This window comes from Hydra vulgaris, chromosome 12 (genome assembly GCF_038396675.1).
Source record: "Hydra vulgaris chromosome 12, alternate assembly HydraT2T_AEP".
Classification (NCBI taxonomy): domain Eukaryota; kingdom Metazoa; phylum Cnidaria; class Hydrozoa; order Anthoathecata; family Hydridae; genus Hydra; species Hydra vulgaris.
Window position 1 is genome coordinate 1,601,053 of NC_088931.1, and position 25,989 is coordinate 1,627,041.

The window sequence follows — 25,989 nt, forward strand, 5'->3', positions numbered from 1 at the left end:
CAGAAGGTTGAGTATGTGATGAATGAGGTGTCTCAGTGTTTTGAAGTTTTGTTACTGAGTTTGTTGTTGTTGTTTCATGCAGGAAATCTAAGAAAATTTTATAAACTATTTTCGTAAACTTTCTTTTGAAAACTCAGTATGTGGAAGTAGGCTTGTGGTTTAATATTATGCTTCTGATGTGCACATGATACTTACGCTTATGCACCTCAAAGGGTTATGTTCACCATGGTTAAAAAACTGCTCGGATTGCAACCAGGCACTAAAGTAATTTTTTCAAATACAATTTATCTTTCATTATATGATAGCAGACTTTATTTTGAAAATAGGTTTTAGTAGTTTTACAATGAAAAAAAAAACTTATTTAAAATCCTCAATCATATTGGAAAATAGAGAATCAGTATGCCAGGTAGCCTTTTTTTTAAGGTAATTTAAACATCCTAATATAACTGTTTTTTAGGGTAAATTAAACCGTCATTTTGAGGGTCTTATTATATGGAATGACAGTTTTTTGATTTCGATCAAAAATGACAGAATGATTATTTATCAGACATGTCATTTTTGAAAAAATAACATGTTTGGTATTACAGTAAGTTAAAGATGACGGTCTGATGTCTTACTAAAAAAATCCAGGTGTCAGATAATGTGTATTACTTTACTTTTATATTGTTTTTTTAAAGGTATTTCCACAGCTTTTTAAATAACTATGCTTTTGTTTTTTTTAAACTAGGTATTAACGTTAGATTGGTTTTATTTACATTTTGTTGAATAAAGATACACTAAAGTCGTGGAGTAACTTGCTATCAACTTGCTATTTGATATAAGCCCTTCAAAAGGTGTCTTTAAAGACCGAAAAGGTTAGTTTATTATGTTTGTTCTAGTATCTCTTAACTGCTTGATTTCTATATTTCGATTAATATATCAGTGTCTTCTTTCAGGGCTACATTAAAAGTCTGCTGACCGCTACGTGAAGCGATTTTCGTTTAACATTATTGTTTCTCTACTGTATGTAGTCAGGGTTAGGGTTTCTCCGCGCAGCGGACTTGTTCCTCAAGGTTCGTTTTTTCGAGTTATAGAGTTGAGAGAGGGTTATAACCACTATTAAGTAGCCTCCTCATCTGCAGTGACCTTCTCAGCCTTGAGAAGGTAAATAACAAAAAAAAAAAAAAAAAAAAATGTAGTATCCAAATTGTGTATGTAGTATCCGAAGAGTGAAACGTTTCTTTTTATATTGAAAAGAATTTTTAAAATCGCTAAAGAGAGTCGAGTTTAGAGTCGCTAAACGCAATTTAAGCATTAATTTATCGAGGTTATACATTAGGGTGTGTCATTTAAAAAAAAAATTGATTTAAAAAAAGTTATATTGAAAAAATATTAGGATTTTATATATAATTAAGAAATGTAACCTTCCGTTTTGTTGAACTTTAGCGCTAGCTACATTTTTTTTAATTTTTAGTTTTACTGTTTATTGCTATTCTGTATACTACTCAGTGAGCACACACCAAAAAATATCCTTATAAAAACCAAAATATTGTGTTACAAAATACATTTTAGGGCTTCTTACACTTAGGGTGGTTTTGTGCTCTATTGTTAAATATCCCTATAATTTGTGTTATCCTTGTAATATGTGCTTTCTCATAAAATAAAATAATTTTAGAAAAAGGCTATATATTTTTGTCTCTAAAAATATAATTTGTTATGTTATGACAACTAATAATATTAAAAAACACTACTATATTATAAAAATAATAAGCAATCTATTTAATATTAAATGTTCATTAAATATAAACATATATGTTAAATATTAAAACAACAACATATTGTTATATATTTTTTGAGCTCAACAAAAAATAAAAAAATAAAAATCACTTTAACTATAGTTTAGAAGTTCCATCATGTCTTTCTTGCTCCTATTAGCAGACATCAACTCTCTGCTAATGAATTGGGCTCTTATGTAAGCTTCTCTTCTTTCTGATGTGTGGACATGTCCTGCAGCTTCTGTGACCATCTTTACACACCTCTCAACTGATTGTGTATGTGAATTCCATTGGGGAACAACCATGGGGTTATCAATTAAGTCTTTAATATCCGAAGATGTAAAACTGCATGTCAAAGGTGGTTCTGTTATATTATTGCTCCAGTCTATCAGACTAAAAAGATTTTTAGCATCAATGTTAATATCAGGTGTTCTTCGATGTCTATGGCTATAACCACCAGTATTAGACTGCTCATGATATTTTTCACGGAGTTTAAGAATAATCTCCACAGCTTGACCTTTTTCTACTTTACTGTCACTGCATATCATAGCTTGTAAAATAGCTTCTGAATGTGCATACCAAGCTGATCTTTTAATTGTGGGCATTACAATATCAAGAACCGGTTCCCTCTGGCTTCTGAGGAGTTCTAAATTGTATAAAATATGTCTTGGTCCCTCAACCCAACATGATTTAACTTTTATGTTAAACCAGTTTGGAATATAAACACCTACAATATATTCAACAATCCATGTAAGATTTTGAAGGTTGATACCATATAGGCCATGCTGAGAAACCCATATCCTGCAAAATCTTAATGCCGTAGTGAGCCATCTGCTATGGCAAACAGGTCCTATTTCTAGAATTGCTAACTGCTGAGGTAAATCACCAGACTTTATTGCTTTTGTTATTCGGTAAGCATAGCTTTGATCAGTACTTAAACCATTTATAACTTCAGGGCTAAGAACTATTAATGCAAACCCAATATCAATTTTTGTAAATCTGGGATTAATTTCAAGACTTGTTGCTGAATTTAACATCTTTCCCAGTATTCCTGACCACTTACTTCGACATTTTGTTGGGCCGTCTAAGCTTATAATTAAATGTCTTAAACCTAACTCATTTGTGTGAAGATCACAGACAATCCATACTAATCTCTTTCTCAATTTTCTTTCCACCCATTGCATCACACCACCTTCCCAACCAGTATTTACATTAGTGCTGTCTCCTCCTATTGCTTTTAGTTGTGTTCCTAAATTTCTTTCCACCAACCAGTTAACCAAGTGGTCTGCAATTACCTCAGCATGTTTTCTGTGATCAGTCTTATCAGGAACAAAATGAAATAGATATTTTCCACCTGGTTCAGTAACGACAGAATAATGCTCTTCCTTGAGAAGACCAGGGAAATGCGTACCATCAAATTCTGATAATACTTTTGTATTATCTTTCCTGCCATCAAAAAAAATACAGGAAACCACATTATTTTCAAGGTCTTTATTAAATTTATTAGCTCATTCAATAGCTAACTTCTCTTGGGCCCTTTTAACCTTGCTGTGATCAATAATCATCAATGTATTATTCTTTGTTATAATTTTTGCATCTATAAGTGCTGCTGTCGCTATTTCTGCAGTTTCTCGTAAGCTAGTGTGATGCCTCATACTAGCCATTGCAATGTTTGTTATGTCCATTCTGTTATAAACTTTTACAATACTATTAGAAGGTTCTGGTTCTCTTGAAAAATCCGGTTCTGATTCAACTTTATTTGTTTTTTCAATCTGAAAAAAATAAATACAAGACTTAAACTTTTTGTTATTAACATTAAGTTACTGGTTTATAAAAAATCTAAAAAAAAAAGATATTGAGATATTTTTATAAACAATCACTATATCAACATTTCATTTCTCCAAAAAAAGTTATATTAATTACTAAAAAACATATTTTATTATTACCTGAATAATCTGTGCCAAGCAAATATAATCTTCTGGAATCATTTGGTTGACTTTTTCTTCTTTTTTAATTTTTTTATCTCTCTTTTCTAATTGCAGCTGATACTCTACTTTTCTCTTTATAACTTGTTTTATTTTTGTTGATTCTAGAGTGTCAACTCCACCAATGCAGTAATGTGCAAAACTTCCAACTTTGTCTCTCTGTGACTTGATAAAGCTGAGTTCTATAACAGGAATTTTACTTTTACGTACACATGTACATTTAATATGTGCCTGCTTTTTACAGTCTTGGTCACAACCATACTCTGAACAAAACATTATTAAACATTTACAGGACAAAATATCGAAGAGTTTGTCCATTTTTGGAATAAGAGTATCCTTTATTGATTTTTTTGCATTTCCTAGGCTTACTTTAACTACAGTTTCCGACAGATACTTTAGTTTAGCTTTAATACTACATTCTTTAATAATTACTGGAGGTAAAAACTTGCAATTAGCTTTTTTCCATTGAGCAGATAAAGCTAGAGTCATATCACTAACTAGTTTATCAACAGTATAGTTTCTTTTGTTAAGGTCACTGGTCTCTCTCAAAAATATTCCATAGCGTAAAATATCCCTTGCAGTAGGGAGCTCAGATGGTAAAAGAAGTTTTCCTTTTCCAACATATCTACTTAAGTGAGTAGCTGATAAATTTCTTGTGATTTTTGGTGCCATTTGTTTTATTAAAACTTAATTTTTCAATAATCAAAGTAATTTTATTTTAAATTTATTTTTATCAGGCAAAGCGTAAAGTTTTGAAAAATATCTCCTAATTAATAGGTCCGAAATAAATTTCTTCCATCTAAACTATAATTTTTAAACAGAAAAATTTAATGATTTTCAAAATATTCGCAAACAGAATACACAAAAACCCAAAAAAATGTAGCTACTACTTAATTTAATTTATTTTTAAAAGTATTACTCCATTTCATTTATGAAATCCTAATATTTTTTTCATATAATTTTTTTGTAAGAAAGTACAAAAATAATATTAAGAAGGTTCATGCCTCAAAATCGACGCGCAAATTGCCGAAGCTCCTATATCAAAACGCTGTCGCTCCAACATTGGCTTGCCGCCAACGGACCGCTGTTAAAAATTTAGAGTTTTACCGCCATCGGTCTGCTGTTGAACCGCCTGAAGCTTGCTTCTAACGGTCCGATGTAAATACAATGTGCAAGCCAACGCGGCAACAATACGGGCGGCCAACGTCGGCACGGCATAAATGCTGACAACGGTACGAAAAACTTACTCCAAAGAAAAAAAATATTAAAAAATAGTTTGTCATTTTGTTTATCTTCAAAGTTTGTTAGTTCCTCTATAAAATTTAGAAATAAGATAGCTTTAGTGAAAGCTAAATTAAAAAGCATGCTATATAAATTAAAAGTTTTCAGGCAAAGTGTTACAAGAAAAAAAAAGATATTATTAAAGCTTTAAGAGCAGTACTTAGAGACCTAAAACAAAAACTATAAACATATTATTATAATAAGCATATTTTCAATCTCATAATTACAAGAAAGGCAAGAAAAATTAAAGAGAGAAAAAATTTAAGACGGGTAATGCTCAAACATAACACTGTTTAATTTAACTGGAGAAAATAAAATTACAATTGCTATGTTAGAAAATGATATGACCCAATTGGAGTAGGGCGATTGTATAGTTGCATTTAGGTCAGGTGACTGTAAAACTTTTATTTATTACATTTATTTTATTCTATTTATTACTTATATTTATTACATATATTTGTTATATATATACATTACAAACTACTAGGCTGTTATTTATAGCATGTTATTGTCTAATGTTCCTACAGGTAACATTTCATTTCTATTTGAGAAAATTATACAATATTTTGGTGTTGAGTTTTTGGGTATTCCCCAGAGTAATACTGTTGAGCAAAAAGCTCGTGAGCTTGGCATTATATCAAACCTACAGGCTATCAATAATAGTAATGGTACTCTTGGATTTGATGCCACAACTCAAGAAGGTGTTCATATTAACAGCATATACCTAATGGCAAAGAATTAATGTCAAGTCATTGCTCTAGACCAATTACCTGAAGGGACAGCTGATGATTATGAAAATCATATATGTAAAGCAATATTTCATATAGCTTTTATTTCTTCTGAATTTTTACTTTCTGTCTTTTGAAAACAGTTATAGTTTGATTATCTCATATATATTCAACACAGTGTCAAACAGAGTTGCAGCAAACTATTTTACCAAAACCAAAATTTGCGAAATCTTTGGCAAAAGGTTTTGTCTAACGCCAAAAAAAAGGTTTCGTCTAACGCCAAAACCCGCTATTCCCAGGTCATGAAATCTCGTATCTCATCTCAAAAATTAGGCTCTCGTGACTTCTGGAGAATCTTTAATAATATCAATAATAAGGGCAAATCTTTAATTTTACCTCTCTTGTATGTTTCAGACTTTGTCACCTCACCTAAAGACAAAGCTGAATTGTTTGCTAAAAACTTTTCATCAATATCATCTCCTGATTCCACTAGTTGCGTTCTACCTGATATTGCCAACAAACAGTTTGATCCATTGCTTGACATTCATATAACTCCAGCTTCTGTATCTAAAGTGATTTCCTGTCTAGACTCTTCTACAACTTGTGGCCCGGACAACATGCCTGTTATTGTCTTGCAGAGGTGTTCTCGGGAGCTGTCGTCTATACTCTCAAAACTATTCAACAAGTGCTGGTCTTCTTCAAAAGCTTTCTTCATATGGTGTATCAGGCAACATCTTTAAAACTATTGAATCCTTTCTTTCCAATCGTAGTTTAAAAGTTGTCCTCGATGGACAGCACTTTTCTTCTTATTCTGTAACTTCAGGGGTTCCTCAAGGTCAATCCTTGACCCTATACTCTTTTTAATTTACATTAACGATCTTCCAGATATTCTTTCATCTAAGGTGGCATTGTCTGCTGATGATACTACCATTTATTCTTGTCGTGATAAGAAACCAACACCCTCTGATTGCTTGGAGGGGGAATTTGAGCTTGAAAAGGATCTCACTTCTGCTACAGCATAGAGCTCACAGTGGCTGGTGAACTTTAATTCAGATAAAACTCAATTTTTTTCAGCCTATCGTTATCGCAATAATTTAGATCTTCCTATATTTATGAACGGTGATGTACTCGATGAGTCATCCACTCTTCATCTTCTAGGATTAACCCTTACTTCCAATTTTTCTTGGAAACCATATATCAAATCAGTTGCAAAATTAGCATCTGCTAAGGTTGCATCTCTTTATCGAGCTCGTCACTTTCTTACTTCGGATTCTATTCTCTATCTCTATAAATCTCAAATCCGGCCTTGTATGGAATACTGTTGTCATATCTGGGGCGGTTCTTCTAATGATGCCCTTTCTCTTTTAGACAAGGTGCAAAAACGCATTGTAAACATAGTTGGACCTGCTCTTGCAGCCAATCTCCAACCATTATCACATCGTCGTAATGTTGCTTCTCTTTCTCTTTTCTACAAATACTATAATGGGCACTGCTCTAAAGAGCTAGTGTCTCTTGTGCCATGTACAAAATTCATTCTCGTGTTACTCGTCATTCAATTAAGTTTGATCCTTTTTCTGTGACTGTTCCTTAGAGCTCCAAAAACGCTTATTCGTCTAGTTTTTTTCCTCGAACATCAGCTCTTTGGAATTCGCTTCCTCCATCTTGCTTTCCTGATTCATATAATTTGCAATCCTTTAAGTCGTCCGTCAATCGTTATCTTGCTCTACAATCTTCATCTTTTTCCTTTCAGTAACTTCTAACTTTAATTAGTGTTTAAACAGCCTTGTTGGAAGCGAAGATGTTTTAAAAAATATATATATATATGAATGAGCTAAACCACCATTTTTACCCTCTTGACACAATTGTCACTTCATGTCATTCAACATTGAAGTCTCTAAAATCTAAAAATTCTGAGTAACTTGATAATGATTGTATAGCAATTAAAAATGTTTTGGCTATGAACAAATTGAGTTTCAATAACGTCAAAGGTCATCTAAATTATTTGTTAATTTTTTAGACGCTAGCAAACCATGTATCATTCTAAGGTATCTTGGCAACCGTCTTCACATACTTCTCCATACTTGTTTTATTTTTATTAAACACTATTATGAGTTTAAGCAATTTCACACTCTTGGAACAGTAAAATGACTAATTTACAAAGTCTTCAGCAAGCAGCTTTTTGTAACATAAATGCCATAAAACAAATGTGCCTGCTGGTTGTATTTGGAAAACTTCTCACTGGACCCTGGATGGAAGTATTTTATGTATCAGCAGAAAATGGAAGTTTTGACGATGTTGCTGATATCCAGGTAGTAAAAAGATGCTTTGCAAACATTTAAAAGTTGCAAATATAATCCAGGTGCACTGTTTTTAGAACAGCTGATTTTTTTGAAAATTCTCTTATCCCAAATATTTCAGAATCTGTAACCAATTTATGCTCCATTGATAATTTCGTTATTTATTGAACAAGATTTTTCATGTCTTATTGCAGTAGAAGATGTTTTGAATTGACAATATAAGAGTTATTTCTCGATAACAGTTAATAAGTTACTCAAAGAAGAGACAACAAGTAGAAGACTTCACAAAATTTATAGTAATGGTGTGACTTACAAATTAGGTGCTGCAAGTGATGTGACTTGCAAAAAGGCGTCTACAAGTGGTGTGACTTGGAATTTTTTGATAGATGACTTTATCTTACATTCTCTTATTGGTTCTACCAATAACATTGAGTATTAAGTTTCATTATTGGAGTTTAAATTTTTAATCATTTACTAAAAGCCAAGACAAACTAATTACAATTCTTGTTTCAAAACAATGTTTTATTTTTATTTTTTTTACTTATAACTTTTACTATAAATTTTATACTTATTTCTCTTATTTTATGTTGTTGTAAAGTAGTGAAATATAATTTTTATATTTTGTATTAGATTTACTCATTTTATTAAAGATAAAAATATTTATAATAATTAGTCATTTTTAATAATACGTTGTGTTAAACCATCACAACACCCTAAACTCAAAAGTACAGCTCTCATATTTAACAGTGGTCATGGAAACAAAATTATAACAGTTTCTTGTATATAAAAATTACAACTTTCTATAATATAAGTTTAAAAAAATGAATTTTTTCACATTATGGATGGTGGATTAGTGCCCCCCATTCCCTTTCGGCCCACTGAATTGCGCCCTGTTGCTAAAAACTATTTTAAATTTGTAGCCTGCTCTTACAACTTCCTTTTGAGACCAAATTTTAGACGTTTTAATAACAGTTGACAAAGTTATAACAGTTTAGGCTCAGAAAAACTTAATTTTTACCAGAGTTTCTTCAAAAAATCCGTATATTAAAAATGTGTTACTTAAAACCTGATAAACTTTTGTAGTTTGTTCAATTTTCATAATTTTTTACGCCTTTAAAGTTCTTTATTAGAGCTTTTTCCAAAGATATGTCTGTGATTTATACTGGCCTAAACAAGACGAATCAGTTAATGTAGCTCTTTACACATTTAAAATTGACAATTTTAGCGAGGAAATGTTACCACCGAATAAGGTAACGTTTCTGCAGCACATAAAAAGAGCTAAATATAAAGCTTTTATACGAAAACGATTACATATAGCAGTTATTAATCCACCAAGGTTATTTTGGAAATAGTTGGTTTAATGATTAAGGTTCCATTGCGATATCTTAAATGGAATTGCTTGCTGCACCAGATTCGGTGCTTGATTTTGTTCATAATTATTGGCGTGGTGATTACACAAAAAGATATTCCTGCAATAAAGCTGGCGTAATTTGCATAGATCTTTACAAATGCAATAGCTTCAACAACCATAGTAATAATCATCAAGAGGAAGGTAGTGACAAATTGTCAGATGAACAATTAGAACCTGAGTCCGATAGCAATAGTAATATGGAACAGATTTTTATATTTTTCTGTGTAAACATCACTTGCTATTTTTATATTTTCTAATATTGAACTTTGAGATAAACATTGACAGAAGAAATAAAAACAAAAAATTTGGATAAAAATAGTATCTGCGTTTTAAACACAATCCTCTTTTGAAGCAGATGATAAATGATAAATAATTATCATCGTTAAAAAACGGAGATAAAAAACGGAGATCTAGAAGCCAGGTTACACATATCGTAAAGCGTCCAAGTTACTGAAGAATACATTAACAAAATTTGAAATTATAAATATGAATTATTTGGGAGGTAGTTAAAGAAAAAGACAAATTGATTTTTATTTAGTTAGTAAAAACCGTCCCAATTAAAATCAAAGGATGGTTTTTATATACGGCAAAACTTTAACCTTGTAAATCCGGTTATTGGGTCTCTTAAAATGTGAGATCTTTTGGGGATTAAATCAATTAGTTTAGATCTTTAAAATACCGTTCATAAATTATTTACTACCGTTCATAAATTAGTTACTAAATGTGTCTAAAGAAAGTCTTTTTTTTAAAAGCATTTTTGTTAACAAACCCCGGCCTATGACAAATCAAAGTTGGGCTGAACAAAGATGAGAACCTCGATAAGTTATACAAAATTGATTAAAGTTTGTTTGACAAAAGGATTCGTTATAAAAAGCTTCTATTTCGCAAACTAAATTTATTCTTTGCAATAAGGGTGCGTGTTTGGGGTATGATTATTTATGGATTTTATTCAAGATTTTTTTATCAGTTATTTTAAACAATCATAAGCTACAACCATTAAGTTTGCTTCTCCGTCTTCTATTGTTTCTAAACGTTTCAATGGGTTGTTGAGAGTAGGAGGAGAGGGGGAGGAGTCAAAAAAAAATTTTGTGAGTTTTTTTTACTTTTTTTGTAAATAAAAAAAATGTCAAGAAGCAATTGTTAAAATAAAATATCTCATTCTGAAGTTTTTCATGTTGGAAAAAGAATTAAAATTATATATAACACATTACACATAATACATAACCAATAACACTTGCTTATTATGAAAACTGTATTACAGAGGTTATTCTATGTGTTAATTTTCCAAACATTTCTACAATTAATATTGCTTCATGTCTATTTTTTTACGGCTCAATGTATTGAAATAGGAGGTTGTCTCATAGTTAAAAAATTTACCATGCACCCTCTATTAGGTGCAGAAAGTACTGACTAACATATCAGATATTTACTATATTATAGTAAAATGCTTATAAATTTACAATTCAGTCCAAATTTAAATTGACTAAAGAATATAGTAATATGTTTTTATGATAAAAATATCAATATATAAATGTTTTTAGCTACGACATCTCTAATGATATCTTATACTTTGCCATTTAGAGACAAGAATGTTAACTTAAAAAGGAATAGAAAGAACTGAAACAAAAACAAAACAATAAAAGCAAAAAAGTGGTTTTAAAAGAGGAAGATTTATTTAATGAAAAATGAAAAAACTTATCATCTTGAAAGATAAAACACAAGTTTTAAAAAGTAGACAAGAAGATGTAAATTTTCTCAATGATTAGAAAGGATAGCGAAAAAAATTTTGCAAAATAGAAAGTAAGTAAGAAATTTATAAGAATCCATTTGGAAACAAACAAAGGTTGGTTAGTAAAAAATTTCAGGAAACAATAAAATGTTTAGATACTTGCGATAATGGAGATAATAAGATAGACAGTATCTCCAACCTTTCAGAAATTTTAAAAAGCATATTGTTCCTATTTTTATTTATTACCTGTAAAGTAATGAATAAAATATGTGCTATGTGTTATATCGCTATATATTATATACTTATTTCCAGATTATAAAAGATCTTTCAAAAATTTGTCACTGGTCTTTTTGTTCTACAATACAGTGTAGAACGTGGTTCTAATTCTAGTCAAGACCTCATTGAAACTTTTAGAAACAAAAGTAGATGGAGAAGTAAACTTAATGGTTGTAGCTTATCATTGTTTAAAACTTAAAACAACTGATAAATCTTAGATAAAAACCATAAAATAGTCTTTCTTTACATAAAAAATGTTCAATTACAAAAATGCTTTATATTTAAAGTACATGAAAAAAAATTAACCCCCCCCCCAACCTCTCAAATATACACATGATTACAAAGGGTTAAGATCAAACAAAACATAATCTAATAGTAGATAGATTAAGCTACAAAAATAACTTGCGTGGTATTTTTTAAATTTTATTAAGTGACCCTGTCCCTACTATAAATGCAAAAACTTGATTTTTTTTGCATTTTTAAAGAGCTGCGACCAAATTTTCATCTGCACTGGTGGGGGAGTTTTTTTTCGATTTGGAAAAAAGTATTATTATTTTAAGTTAATACAAGTAAAATTTCATCTTTTGTCGCTATGCCATTTCCGAAAAAATGAAATGTACTTTTTAGTCTTACCTCTAGAGCATATTATCTTATTCTTTAAGGGTCTTTAAAACATAAATATCTTTAAAAACATTTAATAATGGGTTATTCATACAACAAAACGTAAAACATTATAAATGTTAAGTTCATAAAGATTTAAAACATTCATATATTCGAATAAAGGTTTCGTATTTGAAAAACGATTTGAAAAATGTATTACGCGCATTGCATTTTCTGGTGCTGATAAAGACCTAGTAACTTATTTTTACCTGTACTTCCCCAGGCAATATTCGCATAGTTTATATAGCTATGAATAAATGAGAAGTCTATAGAATTTTTTGCAACTTTTGTTGATATATAATCAGCATGAGTTTTCCATGATAGATTTTTATCAAGATAAATACTAAAGAACTTAATAAAGAAAGCTTCTTTAATTTCTACTCTATCGATAAAAAGTTTAAGCAAATCTTTTGGCAAAAGACATTTTTTTGTTGAGGAACTAAAAAGAATCTATTTTGTTTTGTCAATGTTTAAGGTTAATTTATTGCATTTGAACCAAGTAGAAAGTTCCTTATTCATATTTAAAAAAAGTTTATATCTTTGTCTAATAAAAATAAATTGGTGTCGTCAGCAAACATGATGCTCATAAGATCAGAAGCCTAATTTAAATCATTAATATATACTTAGAAAGGGAGTGGACCAAGAATAGAACCCTGTGGAACACCACATTTTATTTCAAATAATGTAGACTAATAAAAAGTAGTTCATCCCCACAGAATTGCTTCAAGTAGCTTTTGTATTGCTTCAAGTACCAATTATTGCTTTTGAATTGCTTCAAGTAGCTTTTGTACCGTTTTATCAATTTATCACTTATTCCGCAGAATTCAAGTTTTTAAAGTAAAATATCGTGATCCTAATTTAAGTAAAGTTATTATTTGTGGTGTTTCTATTAATAATATATGGCAGTGTAGAGAATTTCTTTATGTAAAAAGTGTAGTTGTAGCAACTTCTTGTTACATCAACAAGGAATCATATGATGGTTTAATTAATGATAGTTTTGCTGAGTCATCTTAAGTATTTGATTTATATGAGTAGTATATAGGATTTTTGATTTTAAATGTTTTTTAATCCAGCTTCAAATTTTCAGGTATACATGTCCTTCACTAAAATCATTAGTGCTTGAACCTAACATTAAAAGTCTAACTTATTACTTGAGCTACAATCAGCATTAAACTATTTTTCATTGCATAAATTAGATTTTTATATCATTAAATCTTTTTTATTTTAGATCGTTTTAATTTAAAATAAAAATGGCAGATTTATTGCTCTGCAAAAAATTTTTTTGTTAATTTAACCAAATATGTTTGGTTAAGTAGATTTTGCAATAGCTACAAACCTGTTTTATAAAATATACCAAATCTTTTGTGAACTTTACCAAATTGTTTTTGTTATTTTAACCAAGTTATTTGGTATGATATTGTTTTTACTTTTTGTCTTCATGCAAAGTATAAAAAATTTATTTGGTTAAATTTACAAAATTGTATTTGTAATTTTCACCAAATGCGCCAACGGGATTGCAATAAGAGAAAAAAACGAGATTTTGTCGCCATTTTTTTCTATATTAATTGTTAGGCATCGTAGTTTCAACTGAAAATAAAAACTTAATAATGTTACTATAAGTAAGATTAACTGTGCTTATTGTGAATATACTGCAAACTCCAGCAACTCTTATAAATGTCATTTAAAAGATTTTTCACAGCAAACATAGTTATGGCAAAAGATTAGTTTGCAGTCAGGATATTTATCCAATGGAATATCATTCTTTCCAAAGTCTTGCAAAACATATTGAAAAAATCTCATCAAGAAGTTCTTCAAAGACCTACTTTAAAAGAAGCAGATATTATGCAATGATGTTTCTTTTTGAATAACTTGTCTTTAGGTGTTCACAATACCAAACCTGTTAGTACAGATAATATGTCAAATTTTGGTATTAGATTTGATGAAATCAATGGTATTTTCGATGGTTCTGCTTATTTTATTTCTAAACTAAGAAGTTATTCTAATCTGCCCCTAACCACTACATTAAAAATTGTGGATGCATGTTCAGACTTTGTGTCATCAATTGTAACAGGAATTAGTAATGAAACCCAAGTAATTTTTGAAAAGCATGGTCTCAAAATGATGAATATAATAATTTCTTGGAAAATATCTCACACCTCAAAAAACTTTTTCAAGGTTTAGAAAGTTTGCATAAACAAACAAGTTATTTTGAAAAGAGAGGGTATTATATAGAACCAAAATCATACTCAATTGGTCATTCTGTAACCACTCAAAGAACAGCTAAAGAAATAGTTTGCTCAACTTGGATCGCAACAGGGCAATATATTTCATTAAAGCTGTGTCTTGAAGTTTTTCTTTGTCTTCCTGGTGTACTTGATGAAATAAAAATTAATATAAAACCATCTACTTATGGTTTAGTTTCAAACTTTAAAGATGGAGAATTGTGGCAAAATCATCAATTACATTGTCAACATGTTCATTCTCAAAATACTTTCGTAATTCCAGTTTTTTTTTTTTTTTTTTATGATTTAGAAACTGCCCTTCCATTGGGTTAACATAGCACTGTTCACAAAATTGGAGCTTTGTGTACAATTCTAAAATGTTTAAAACTACTTCATAACTCAAAACTTGAGAATATTATGTTAAGTGCAATTATATATTCTTCTGATAGCATTAAGTATTCAAATAAAGATGCATTTTCTATATACATCGAAAAAATGACAGAATTAGAAACAAGAGGCTTTACTATAAAAACAGATGGTGATGAATTTAAAATATATGTTGTCCTTGCTCAAATTATTGGTGACAATCTTGGTTTAAATGAAGTATTAGGTTATGTGGAAAGTTTTACTGTGACATACCCATGCAGAATATGGAAAATGAAACTTAAAGACTTTGACAGTATTTTTGTTGAATCTGTTGAATTACTTAGAACTGAAGAATGTTACCATTATGATGTTTCTTTACATAATTCTTTCCTCAATGGTATAAAGGAAAAGTGTTGTTTTAATAAAATTCCATCATTTCATGTTAATGATAATATTTATTGTGATATTATGCACGATTTGTTAGAAGACATTTGCAAATACGTTTTTCAAAAAATGTTAAACTATCTAGTATTTCAGAAAAAGTTCTGCAATCTAGGTGACATAAATAGCAGAATAAGAAGTTTTTCATATGATCACTCATCAATTCCTTCATGTCCCATTGAATACCAAATAAAAATTGGTGCAATTGAAATGCTAAATTTGGTTTTAATCTTTCCTTTATTAGTTGGAGATTTAGTTCCTTTTGATGACAATGTTTGCGTTGTTTTTTTATTATTAAAACATATTGTCCTTTACTCATTTTAGCAAACCTGATTTATTACATTTTAGTTCTCTTATCACTGAATTTTCATAACCTTATTTATTATCCATGAAAATGCTTGGTCTGCTAAGTCATATGTAGGTAATGCGTTGTGAAGGTAAAATAAGAGATTTTAAGAGGACTGCTTCATCTGTGGGTAATTTTTAAAATGTTTTTAAAATGGTAGCTATTAGACATCAAATAGATCAGTCAGCTCGATTCATGGCAAAACATGGCTTAAAAAATAATGATTTTTGTGCTAAAACTGAGCCTATTTTACTATGCCATGTGATTGATGGACAAACTATATCAGAATTGATAGGTAATTATGGGTTGTACAGAGAAATTTTCTAAACAAAAAGTATTTCTATTAACTTCGTTAACTTTAGAATTGTTATTATTTATAGTTGAAGAGTTGAAGAATTATATCCTGCATTTTGTTTAATCAAACAAATGTTCGTGTCTGATACTGATTTATTTTATTTTATTTGTCAAAAGTTGTTTATTATAAATGAATGCTATCACTTGCAATCTTTGGTTTGACATTGAAACAGTTATAATTGTTTTAAATTGCTCTCACTTTGATAACATCATCTCACCTTAGCCGTTGAAACTACGAAACTTAAATAAAAATGTGTCATTAATACACAAAATATAACTATTGATCTTGGTAGCATTTGAATTTTGTTTATTTTTCAATAAAAAACGTTTGTATAATTATTTGATGTTATTTAGGGCAATATAATATAAATAATATTTATAAGTAAATATTTAGGTTTGTAGAATTTAAATTTTTTCGTTATAACAACTGAAACTTTTGTCACAGAAGGAACCTACTATTCTTTCTGTGACACAAGTTTTGAATGCCTATAACTAAAAATTTAGAATTCAACAAACCATGTCTTTATTCCAAATTAAATAAATATTATATCAATTTAATTTGGAGTAAAGGCATTGTTAGTAGCATTCTAAATTTTTAGTTATAGGCATTCTAAGTTTGTGTTACAGAAGGAACTATAGGCTCCTTCAATGACACAAGTTTCAATGGGTATAATGAAAAATTTAAAGTTCTTCAAACAATGTCTTTACTTGCAACTAATTAGGTATTTATATGTAATATGTAAGGTGTTATTGCCATCTGAATCCATTAGAACATTTTTTTAAATGTTATTTCTTATTTAGTTTACAAAGGTTACTTTCCATTTGAAAAAGCAAATTTTTCAATCCTGCTTTTTATTTCGTTCCTTTAAGTTTTAAACAAATATATATTTGCTATATAAATGTATTTGGTATTATCTGTTTTTAGTGAACTGATTTTATGTATTTATTTCAAAACAATGTTTTTTTTTGTTTGTTTTACATTAAAAAATTGACTAGTTTTCACTTACTATTTATTGGTACATTTTGTATTATATTATATATAGCCCACAAAATAATTATATTTTAGATAAATTGTTGCATTCTTGTATTCGTTTATATACATATATTAAAAACAATCTAAGCGTTTTTCAACTTTCTGTTTTATTACAAAAAATCGTATATAAAATTTATATTATAATATAAATTTATATTATAAATTTATATTATATTTTTATATTATAAATACAAAGTTAATTTCCCATGACAATTATAAAACAACAATAGTCATTAAAAACCATAAATGAATGCGTGACTTTCATCACGTTTATCTACGTGACTTTTACCACGTATACGTAATAATTTTAATTCACTAACTTTAATAGAACATGCCCTCTTGGTGAATTAACTCATAAGTCTAATCGTTGTGGGGCTCTTATTATTCGTCCGGAGCGCGTTATCGTTTGTTCGTTGCAATCATTTCGAACTTGAACGGCATTCTCGTTATATCTTCCTTTACCGTTACCAACTTCATCTTTTGGTATATCAAGACCATCGTTAAATGAGTCTTTTTTATTATGAGAGTCCGGAATACGGCGACGCAAGTGTGAGATATGTCGTGGGAATACCCTATTTGCGGTTTCGACGTCAAACGACCAGGCATTTTGCTTCCGTACGATACCAGGTATCCAAGATCGATCACATTTTGTCTCTCGAGCTGGTTTTACCCAAACATTGTCACCTTCCTTGAATATGTTGTCTGCTTCATATTTTTCGACTTTCTTACATGTATCGACACCTGGAATAAACGACGTTGGTTTTTGCTTAAATTGCTGCGATGGACTTTTACTACAATTTGATGAGATCGTCTCATTGTACAGTAATACTGCCAGAGCGATTGAGCAACGTGAGCGGGCGACTGTTCTTTTGATTGTTCTGTGTATGCGTTCAACGATACCATTGCCTTGAGCTTGATGAGCTGCTCGATATTCTAAATCAACGTCCCATTCGTCAGCAAACCTTGTTAGCGTGTGTGAACGAAATTCATTATCCATTAGAAGGCAAACTGGCGGTCCAAATAAGGAAAATATTTCTTCCAGCTTTCCAATAATTTTAGCCGCTGTTTTGGTTACCAGTTTGCGCCACACTGTATACCGTGATGGGCCGCAGTCAATCATTGATAAGTATAGTTCTGCACCTACATGCGTCACATCGAGAGCAACCTGATTCCAATTCTGCTTTACACTCAGCTGACCATGCTTCCATTTTACGGAATAAGGATCGATGGAGTTGCACTGGTTACAACTTGCAATTACTGCTGAAACCTCCTTACGTGATACATTCTGGTTGTTTCGTAAACAAAGTTGCAATGTTCGATCGACACCAAAATGACCAATTGAGTGAACTTTCCATATGTCTTTCTGTTGGATTATACCGGTTGCACACACTGTTCTGCACCATTTTTTAGGGATTCGTGAAAGTCGATCGGCCAGATTTAGTTCAGATGGAATCCATTGTACAATAATCTTAATATCTTTTGCTATTTCCTTTATCGTATTCAGCCGTCGTTGTACTAGCAGTTGAGAAATTCCCCGAGTCTTTACGCAATATTCTTCTTTTAAAACTGCGTTTAACCATCCCACGGTGCTCTTGCTATCGCTGTATACTGTGAGTTCTTTTATATCCCATTTACTGGCTAAATTTAACCCTCAAAGTATCGAATCTAGTTCACTTATATTAGTATGGTGCGTATCACTCGTTGGTCGCAGCCATGCTGCATCTTCAATAACGATTCCTCCAATTAGAAGAACTACACCCAGTCCTATGGACGATGCATCACAGTAAAGCTCAGCTTTTCCATTCACTGGTACCAGCCATTTCCTACCAACCGAGTCCTCTTTTTCCAAACGGTGAAGCAACTCATTCATTTTTTCTTTGCAATCTTCGGAAACATACTCATTCCATGGAATATTTCCAGCTAATCGTTTGATGTATGAAGCTTGTAAACGCAAACTTCCTGCCACCGGGTAATGTCTAATAAGTTTACCTAAATTGCTAAAAAGCTGTGATCGTGTGATTGCATTTGAAGATTCGAATTGTACTACATTGTCCCGCTTCTATATCAATTCCCCATTTTTATTTCGTTTAACTCTCAATCCTAAAACACGTGCTTTTCCTAGCTCTTCTGGAAGTTTACACTGCAACCCAAATTTCTCAAGATGCTTCGCTACATTTTCAGCTGTTTCTACACTTTCATCGACAAATGTATCATCAATGTAATTATCACATGCTTTCTTCACAGTCGAATTCATATTGAGCACGTGACGAAGAATTGTAGTCATTATTGTTGGAGCCAAGTTGATGCCAAAACACATTCTGGTGAAACAATACCGTTCCCCATTTATAATCACAGTTTGATATGGCCACAGTTTTTTGTCAATGTGAATTTGAAGGTAGGCTTTCTTAAGATCAAGGATTTTTGCACTTTTAATTTTCCTCCAACGACGCAGTTTCTCTTGACAAACGTCGGCATTTGCTGTGTGAAAATTTACAAATTCGTTGAGAGCTCGGAAGTCTCCCACTGGGCGTATCTTTCTACCTTTATTTTCTTGCACAACACACATGAGCGGTATCAATACTTTAGGTGATCCCAATGCTTGCTCGTTATACGGCACAAGAATGCCAGAGTTGATCCATTCATTTATTTCTTTTCGGTAACTACTTTTATGCTTTTCGCTTATCTTGTATTTGCGGATCGTATTATTAATTGCGGGCTCTTTATTCCAGTTCCATGATGCCGTCCACTTTTTTCCGTCGAACTTTGCCGTGAAATCCTGATGTTTTATTTCGTTGTTTTTGTTTATTTCTTTTTCTTTGTTTATTTCGTTACCTTCGTTTATTTTGTTTTCTTCGTTTACTTCGTTCTTTTTGTTCTCTTCGTTCTCTTCGTTTATTTCGTTCTTTTCGTTTATTTCGTTATCTTTACTTCTTATATAATTTGCCCCACATTTTGCCGTGTTTATTTCCTTCTCATCGTTTACTTCGTTCTCTTCGTTTACTTTGTTTATTTCGTTCTCTTCGTTTACTTCGTTCTCTTCGTTTACTTCGTTCTCTTCGTTTACTTCGTTCTCTTCGTTTATTTCGTTCTCTTCGTTTATTTCGTTCTTTTCGTTTATTTCGTTTTCTTTACTTATACAATTTGCGCCACATTTTTCCGTGTCACATGCTAACATTCGGACGGTACGGTTTTTATCACCATAGATTACGGCTCCTCCGAATTTTTCAATAGCATCCATTCCAAAAATCAAATCAAACCCGAATAGTTTGTCCTTTACAATTAACGAATTAACCATCCGATATATTCCATCAATTTCCAATTTGATTACCATTTCACCTAGTACTTGTACAGTTCCTCCCAAAGTTGAGATTAATTTTTCACTTTTTGAAACAAGTCCACACGTAGATTCAGCATGAACCACTGTAATTGAGCATCCAGAATCAATTAATGCTGTTCGGAACATTCCGTTTATTTTAACTTTTAATGATGGCAACGCTGTTTCAGGGAGAATACTGGATGCCATTATTTCCAAATTCTCCCTTTTCCTTTTAAACCTTGCAATCGTTTGATGCAGTCTTTAGCTCGATGATTGTGTGAACAGTTCTTGCATTTTGCCTCGCAGTCCCGTGCATAATGTTCAAATTTCCCACAATTAAAACATGTTATTTTATTTGTTCCGCCAAAACCAGTTGTTTGGGGAAGTAGCGATGTTGCTGCAACCATCATATTATTGGAACCACCCAACTGTCGGGCTTCTTGAGTCACTCGTTCCAAAGTAACAGCAACCTCAACAGCCTTTGCAAATGTAAGTTCTTCAGATTCCAGTAATAGTCGTTTGATCGTAGCTCCATCGTTAAAGCCAGTGATAAATTGGTCGCGCATCCTGTCATCTCTACCCGTAAATTTGCATCCTTTAGCAGCTCTTGCAATCCGTCGTGAAAATTCCGTCACACTCTCGTTACTTGCTTTTTTAATTGTTGCAAATTCAAAGCATAGTATTAACGATGACTTTGGTTTAAAAAGCTTCATAATATTTTCCTCGATCTCTTCGTAAGTCACTGAATCGTCTTCTGGGTATGCTGGCAAGCATAGATCTTCTAATGCAGAATAAATCTGTGGTGGCAAACATGTTAGTGTTATCGTTTTTCTCTTTGCTTCGTCAATGTCCATTGCTACAATATATGTTCGCAGTTGACGGATAAACCGTTGATGGTTGCCATCAAATACTGGTGGCATAATAGCCAAAATAGCTTGTTGCATTCTTGTATTCGTTTATATACATATATTAAAAACAACTATCTGAATGCGTGACTTTCATCACGTTTATCTACGTGATTTTTACCACGTATACGTAATAATTTTAATTCACCAACTTTAATAGAACATAAATAAACTAGTGGTGTAGTAGTAGAGCGCTCACTTCATAAGCGAGAGGTTCCGAGTTGGATTCCATCGTGCTCAACTTGTTTCTCCGCGCAGCAGCCTTGTTCGTCAAGGTTCGTGTTTTGGAATTATATAGTTGAGAGAGCCTCCTCATCTGTGGTGACTTTTTGGGCCTTGGGGAGGTAAATTATAAAAAAATAAAAAAAGTATACTATATACTATTATAGTATACTATAACTTTTAAATTGGTATGTTTTCATTATTTCATTTTTCAGTTAATTTAGTCATTTAGTGTTATTTTTTCTAAATAAATTTATATACTTGATATAATAAAAAACTTGGGTAATAAAAAATTGTTTTTCTGTTATTTTTAAACTTTATTTTTCTATTGTTACTTTTTTTTTCTTTATTTTCATAGTGTCATTAAAAATGAAGGATAAAAAAGGGAAAAGTAGAATGCAATGTCTTAAAGCAGGTTGTGATTGCATAGTTTTACATAAAGGTATTTAGAGCATGTATTTTTATATAATAATATTTCTAAATAATTATGGAAATATAACACAATTTTTTTATATAATTTAGTGGAAGATAATTTCAATCTTGTTGAAGATGTTGAGTTTGCTTATTTCTCTAAGACCAATTCAATACAGAACACATTCAGTACTTTTATTATTTTGATTAGTTTTTTTCATGTGTTTCAAAACTCACATATATACAATAGTGAAAGCAATGAAAAGCAAATCATTATATAGTTAAATGACTTGTTACTTGTTTTTATGTTTTTAATATTTCATACATAAGATTTTTCGCAAAAATATACCTAATGTTTTATAAATAATATTTAACTTCTCTCAGTATGTCTAGCATGTTCTTTGAACCTCAAAACTATGCAAAAAAATATTGAGATCCTACTTTTGGTATTTGTCTTAGATATTTGAAAAAGAAAAAATTTTTCAGTAGCTATAACATTTTTAATTATTTGAAAAGAGTATACTTAAAACACTTGATTTTTTTATGTAATAATATTTCTCACTATACTAGTATTACTGCTTGCAACCCATGTGAATAATGATATTATTTGATTATAGAACCAGCTATTTTGAGCCGAGGGGGAAATAGACTTCAGTTCGTATAATAACAATGACCCCATTGAAAAAACATTGCATACAGCAAGTTAATCCATTCCAAGATTCAACTGATAAAGTAGTTTCTGCATCAAAAACTGTACTTCATCATAAAAGCAATACTTTCTTTGAGGTTTGACGTATTTGTCTTTATAATGTTTAACTATAACATAGTTTCTGTGGAAGAAAATATCATAATACTTAATTAGCATTATTGATAACATATCATTTGTATCATAAGTATGATCATTTTAATAATAAGTTATGTTTTGATTAGTAAAACTGAAATATTATTTATGAATTTAACAGAATGCCTTAGCCCCGATCCTAAATTCTTGCACAGGTGAGATGATTGTGTTAAATGCTTCAAATCTGACCTTTGCTTTACGCAGCAAGTTGGCTGGCATAGTAGTCAACCATAATATTCATAGAAAAGGTTTGCAGTAAGTAAAAAAATTTTTAGGTTTTCAATATTATTTTTATATATTATTGTCAATCTATTACTAAAGTTACAAGTACATAAATATATGTCATGGTAGTATAGAGTAATCCAGATACATTGAAAATTTGATAAAAATTTTTTCGATACATAAATCACTTTCAAATTGTTCTGTAGGTATCGTCCGACTAATGCAGATGTCTGTGAATCAGCAAATGCTATTATTGCACATTTTCCTTCAGAAAAGATTGTTAATACCTTTCAGAGCTATCAGTTAATGTGATCCTTATGATTTTTAATGAAACTGTTGTTAATGCTATTTAAGTTTAATTTCTGCTTTGTTAGGAAACATGGTATACTGCTTCTACAAATAAAAAAACTATAGCTGGTGGAAAATTGACAGAAAAGCTTCGCAACACATGGTGAAATATTAAATCAGTGGGTATTTAAAAAATTCTAATGACCAACAATTAGTTGAAGAACATGAAGTGATGGTAGATGAAGAACATGAAGTGATGGCTTTATATGATTTAGTTATTATAAGTAGTATATTGTGTTTTATATTTTTAGTAAATTTTATATATATATATATAACCATTGAAATTTTGTTTGATAAGTTATATTTTGATAAAATGTGTATTCATTTTCGCACAATTTTATATAATTTTTTTTTTTTTTTTTTTTTTTTTTTTTATAATTTACCTCCCCAAGGCCGAAAAGGCCACTACAGATAAGGAGGCTACTTGTGGTTATATGCATTGGTAAGTATTTTAAATATTTGTTCTGTTATTACATGTCTATATATTACTGACTATATGTTACCACAGAAATACAAAATAATGTTTTTTTTTATAAGTAAATATCGATTCTACTCAATTGAGTATGCAGAAGAACTATGAGCATTGCAACAACTTTTTGTTTCAAAAAATTCCATTACATGCAAAAAAAATTGATAGGCCTAGTTGCCAAAAAAAATTCCATGCAAGATGGTTAGTTTTTCCATGCTTTATATAAGGTTACTTTCTATGTTTGTGTGCCACAAAATTTGAAATCAATTTTTGAAAGCTTTTTTCTCAACCAATTTTGCTCAAATTTTGCACACTTAATCATTTTCGATGACAATACAAGGAAATGGAAAAATTTGACCAAAAAAAGTTAATTAAGTTAACAAAAATTTAATTTGTATTTCCCCATACATTTTATTTATTTGATATGAATTGCGTATTACGTCACAAAAATCATTAATTTGCAAATTATTTGCAGTTTCGAAGACATTAAAGCGCAGCGATTCAAAACCTATTGTTTTAAGTTATTAAGTAATAAGTCTTAAGTTATTAAGTTAAAAACCTATTGTTTTAAGTTATTAAGTTAATAAGTCTTAAGTTATTAAGTTAAAAAACAAAAATTTAGTAAAAACAGTAATTTTTAAATTAAAAAAAAAAAAAAAACAGTAATTTTTCCTTCTACAAAAGATAACACAAAAAGAATTTCTAGGCCCAATAGAATTCTGCTTGCATAAAGCATGGATTTGAAAAATTTTTTTTTTGATTTACTAGTTTATTTTAAATTAAAGTTTATGATTAGCATAAATATATTAATGACAGCTTTCAATCTGACAGTTTTGAAGAGGGTGGAAAATTACCTACGTATATTAAACTGACAATAGAAAAATCATATATTATAGGGGTAGAAAAGGAAACTGCTGCTCTTTTGGCTATTGTAAGATTGACATGCTGCAAACGTTCCATATGTTTATGTAAAGAAGCAAAGAGAAAATCCTGGACTTCTAGTGTTAAAAAATGTGGCGAATCATTTCTTTTTCTAGCCAATGCATGTTGTTTTTTTTTTGTTTGTTTTTTTTACTTATTCACCTCCCCAAGGCCGAGAAGGCCACTACAAATGAGGAGGCTACTTAATAGTGGTAATAACCCTCTCTCAACTCTATAACTCCGAAACACGAACCTTGACAAACATGGCTGCTGCGCAGAGAAACAGCGCGGTACTACCAGGGACGTGGTGTATATTAAATATGAATAAACTACTAAAATTTGATTCAAAATTTAAAAAGTGTGATTAAAATAATTATGTTTTTACTTACATCGCTTCATTATTATTATTTTATTTTTTCAGTCAGTTGAAAATGCTGAGCAGTCCATTGATAACATTGATAACATGAGCAGTCCATTGATAACATTGATGACCTGAAGCTGACAATTCAACCTTTAGTTTATGCTGTACCACCAAATAATGCTGTTGTTGTGTACAACAATCACAGGTGGTCATTTGAAACCCCCTTGAAACCAATAGATTTTTCGTCTAAATTGATTCAAGTGAGTTAAATGTTATTACTGATGTTTGCGTTCCTGCGTACAGATTTTATTGATGATTCTTTATCATTTTCAATTATTTGTCTTTAGATCTTGGATAAGGAATACAATACTACAAGTTTTACAGCTTGGATGTTTTTAACAAAATTTATATATTGTTTTAATTGCCTCGATTTTGACGTATTATGTCCGAAAGCAAGTGAGTTAGCTTCTGGGTTAAATCTAAAAGTTGACTGTATAGTTGCATTATGTGTAAAAAAAAAAAATATTAATAGATAGTTATACGATAATAATACAAATGGAAATATTATTTGTTTTTTTGAGTTATATTACCTATACTTTAGTTTTTTTGCGAGGTATTTAAAGTTCCGTTTTGTCTTAGAAAATAAAGACAATTTATTGGGTAATTTTTCCACACACAAAAAAGGTAATTTAAGGAAGTTCACCAAAATGTTTGGTTATCTTAACAAAAACATTTGGTGAATATTTATGCACCAAATATTTTTGGTGAATTTCACAAAATCGTTTTGTAAATTTTACAATCGATTTGTGAAATTTATAAAATCATTTTGTAAATTTTACAATCATTTTGTGAAATTTACAAAATAAATTTTACCAAAATATTTGGTTACTTAAACAAAAACATTTGGCGCATAAATATTCACCATAAATATTCACCAAATATTGTCAGATCAGGTTATCCTGCTACTGGTAACATGTAACCCAGTACAATCTGCTTCATGTCCTGCTGCCTTGTAGGATACGCCTTTTTAGGCAAAGGCTAGGAGATGCCAACTCCGATTTAAAACACCCCCTGCCTTGGGGCTCTTGGT

General features: G+C 30.5%; 1 protein-coding gene across 3 annotated transcripts; it reads left to right on the forward strand.

Moving 5' to 3' along the window:
* Positions 1–12,965: 12,965 nt before the first annotated feature.
* On the forward strand, positions 12,966–25,463 carry LOC136087755 (uncharacterized). Of its 3 annotated transcripts, XR_010642038.1 has the most exons (8): positions 12,966–13,135; positions 21,685–21,768; positions 21,849–21,926; positions 22,355–22,523; positions 22,734–22,833; positions 23,007–23,590; positions 24,960–25,159; positions 25,247–25,463. XR_010642038.1 is itself a non-coding variant. In XM_065811193.1 (7 exons), exons 4-7 carry the CDS (start codon positions 22,407–22,409, stop codon positions 23,212–23,214), a joined length of 387 nt encoding a protein of 128 aa, XP_065667265.1. In that variant the 5' UTR covers positions 12,966–13,135; positions 21,685–21,768; positions 21,849–21,926; positions 22,355–22,406; the 3' UTR covers positions 23,215–23,530. The 3 variants fall into 3 exon arrangements, 2 of the variants coding, with proteins under 2 accessions (XP_065667265.1, XP_065667266.1); XM_065811193.1 differs by lacking the exons at positions 24,960–25,159; positions 25,247–25,463 and having other exon boundaries at positions 22,700–22,833; positions 23,007–23,102; positions 23,175–23,530; XM_065811194.1 differs by lacking the exons at positions 24,960–25,159; positions 25,247–25,463 and having other exon boundaries at positions 21,685–21,741; positions 22,700–22,833; positions 23,007–23,102; positions 23,175–23,530.
* Positions 25,464–25,989: the final 526 nt, after the last annotated feature.

Coding starts and splice junctions, on each gene's coding strand:
- LOC136087755 (XM_065811193.1), top strand. CDS start 22,407: ATGACCCCATTGAAAAAACATTGCATACAGCAAGTTAATCCATTCCAA. Junction 22,834..23,006: donor ATTCATAGAAAAGGTTTGCA/GTAAGTAAAAAA, acceptor ATTGTTCTGTAG/GTATCGTCCGACTAATGCAG. Junction 23,103..23,174: donor AATACCTTTCAGAGCTATCA/GTTAATGTGATC, acceptor CTGCTTTGTTAG/GAAACATGGTATACTGCTTC.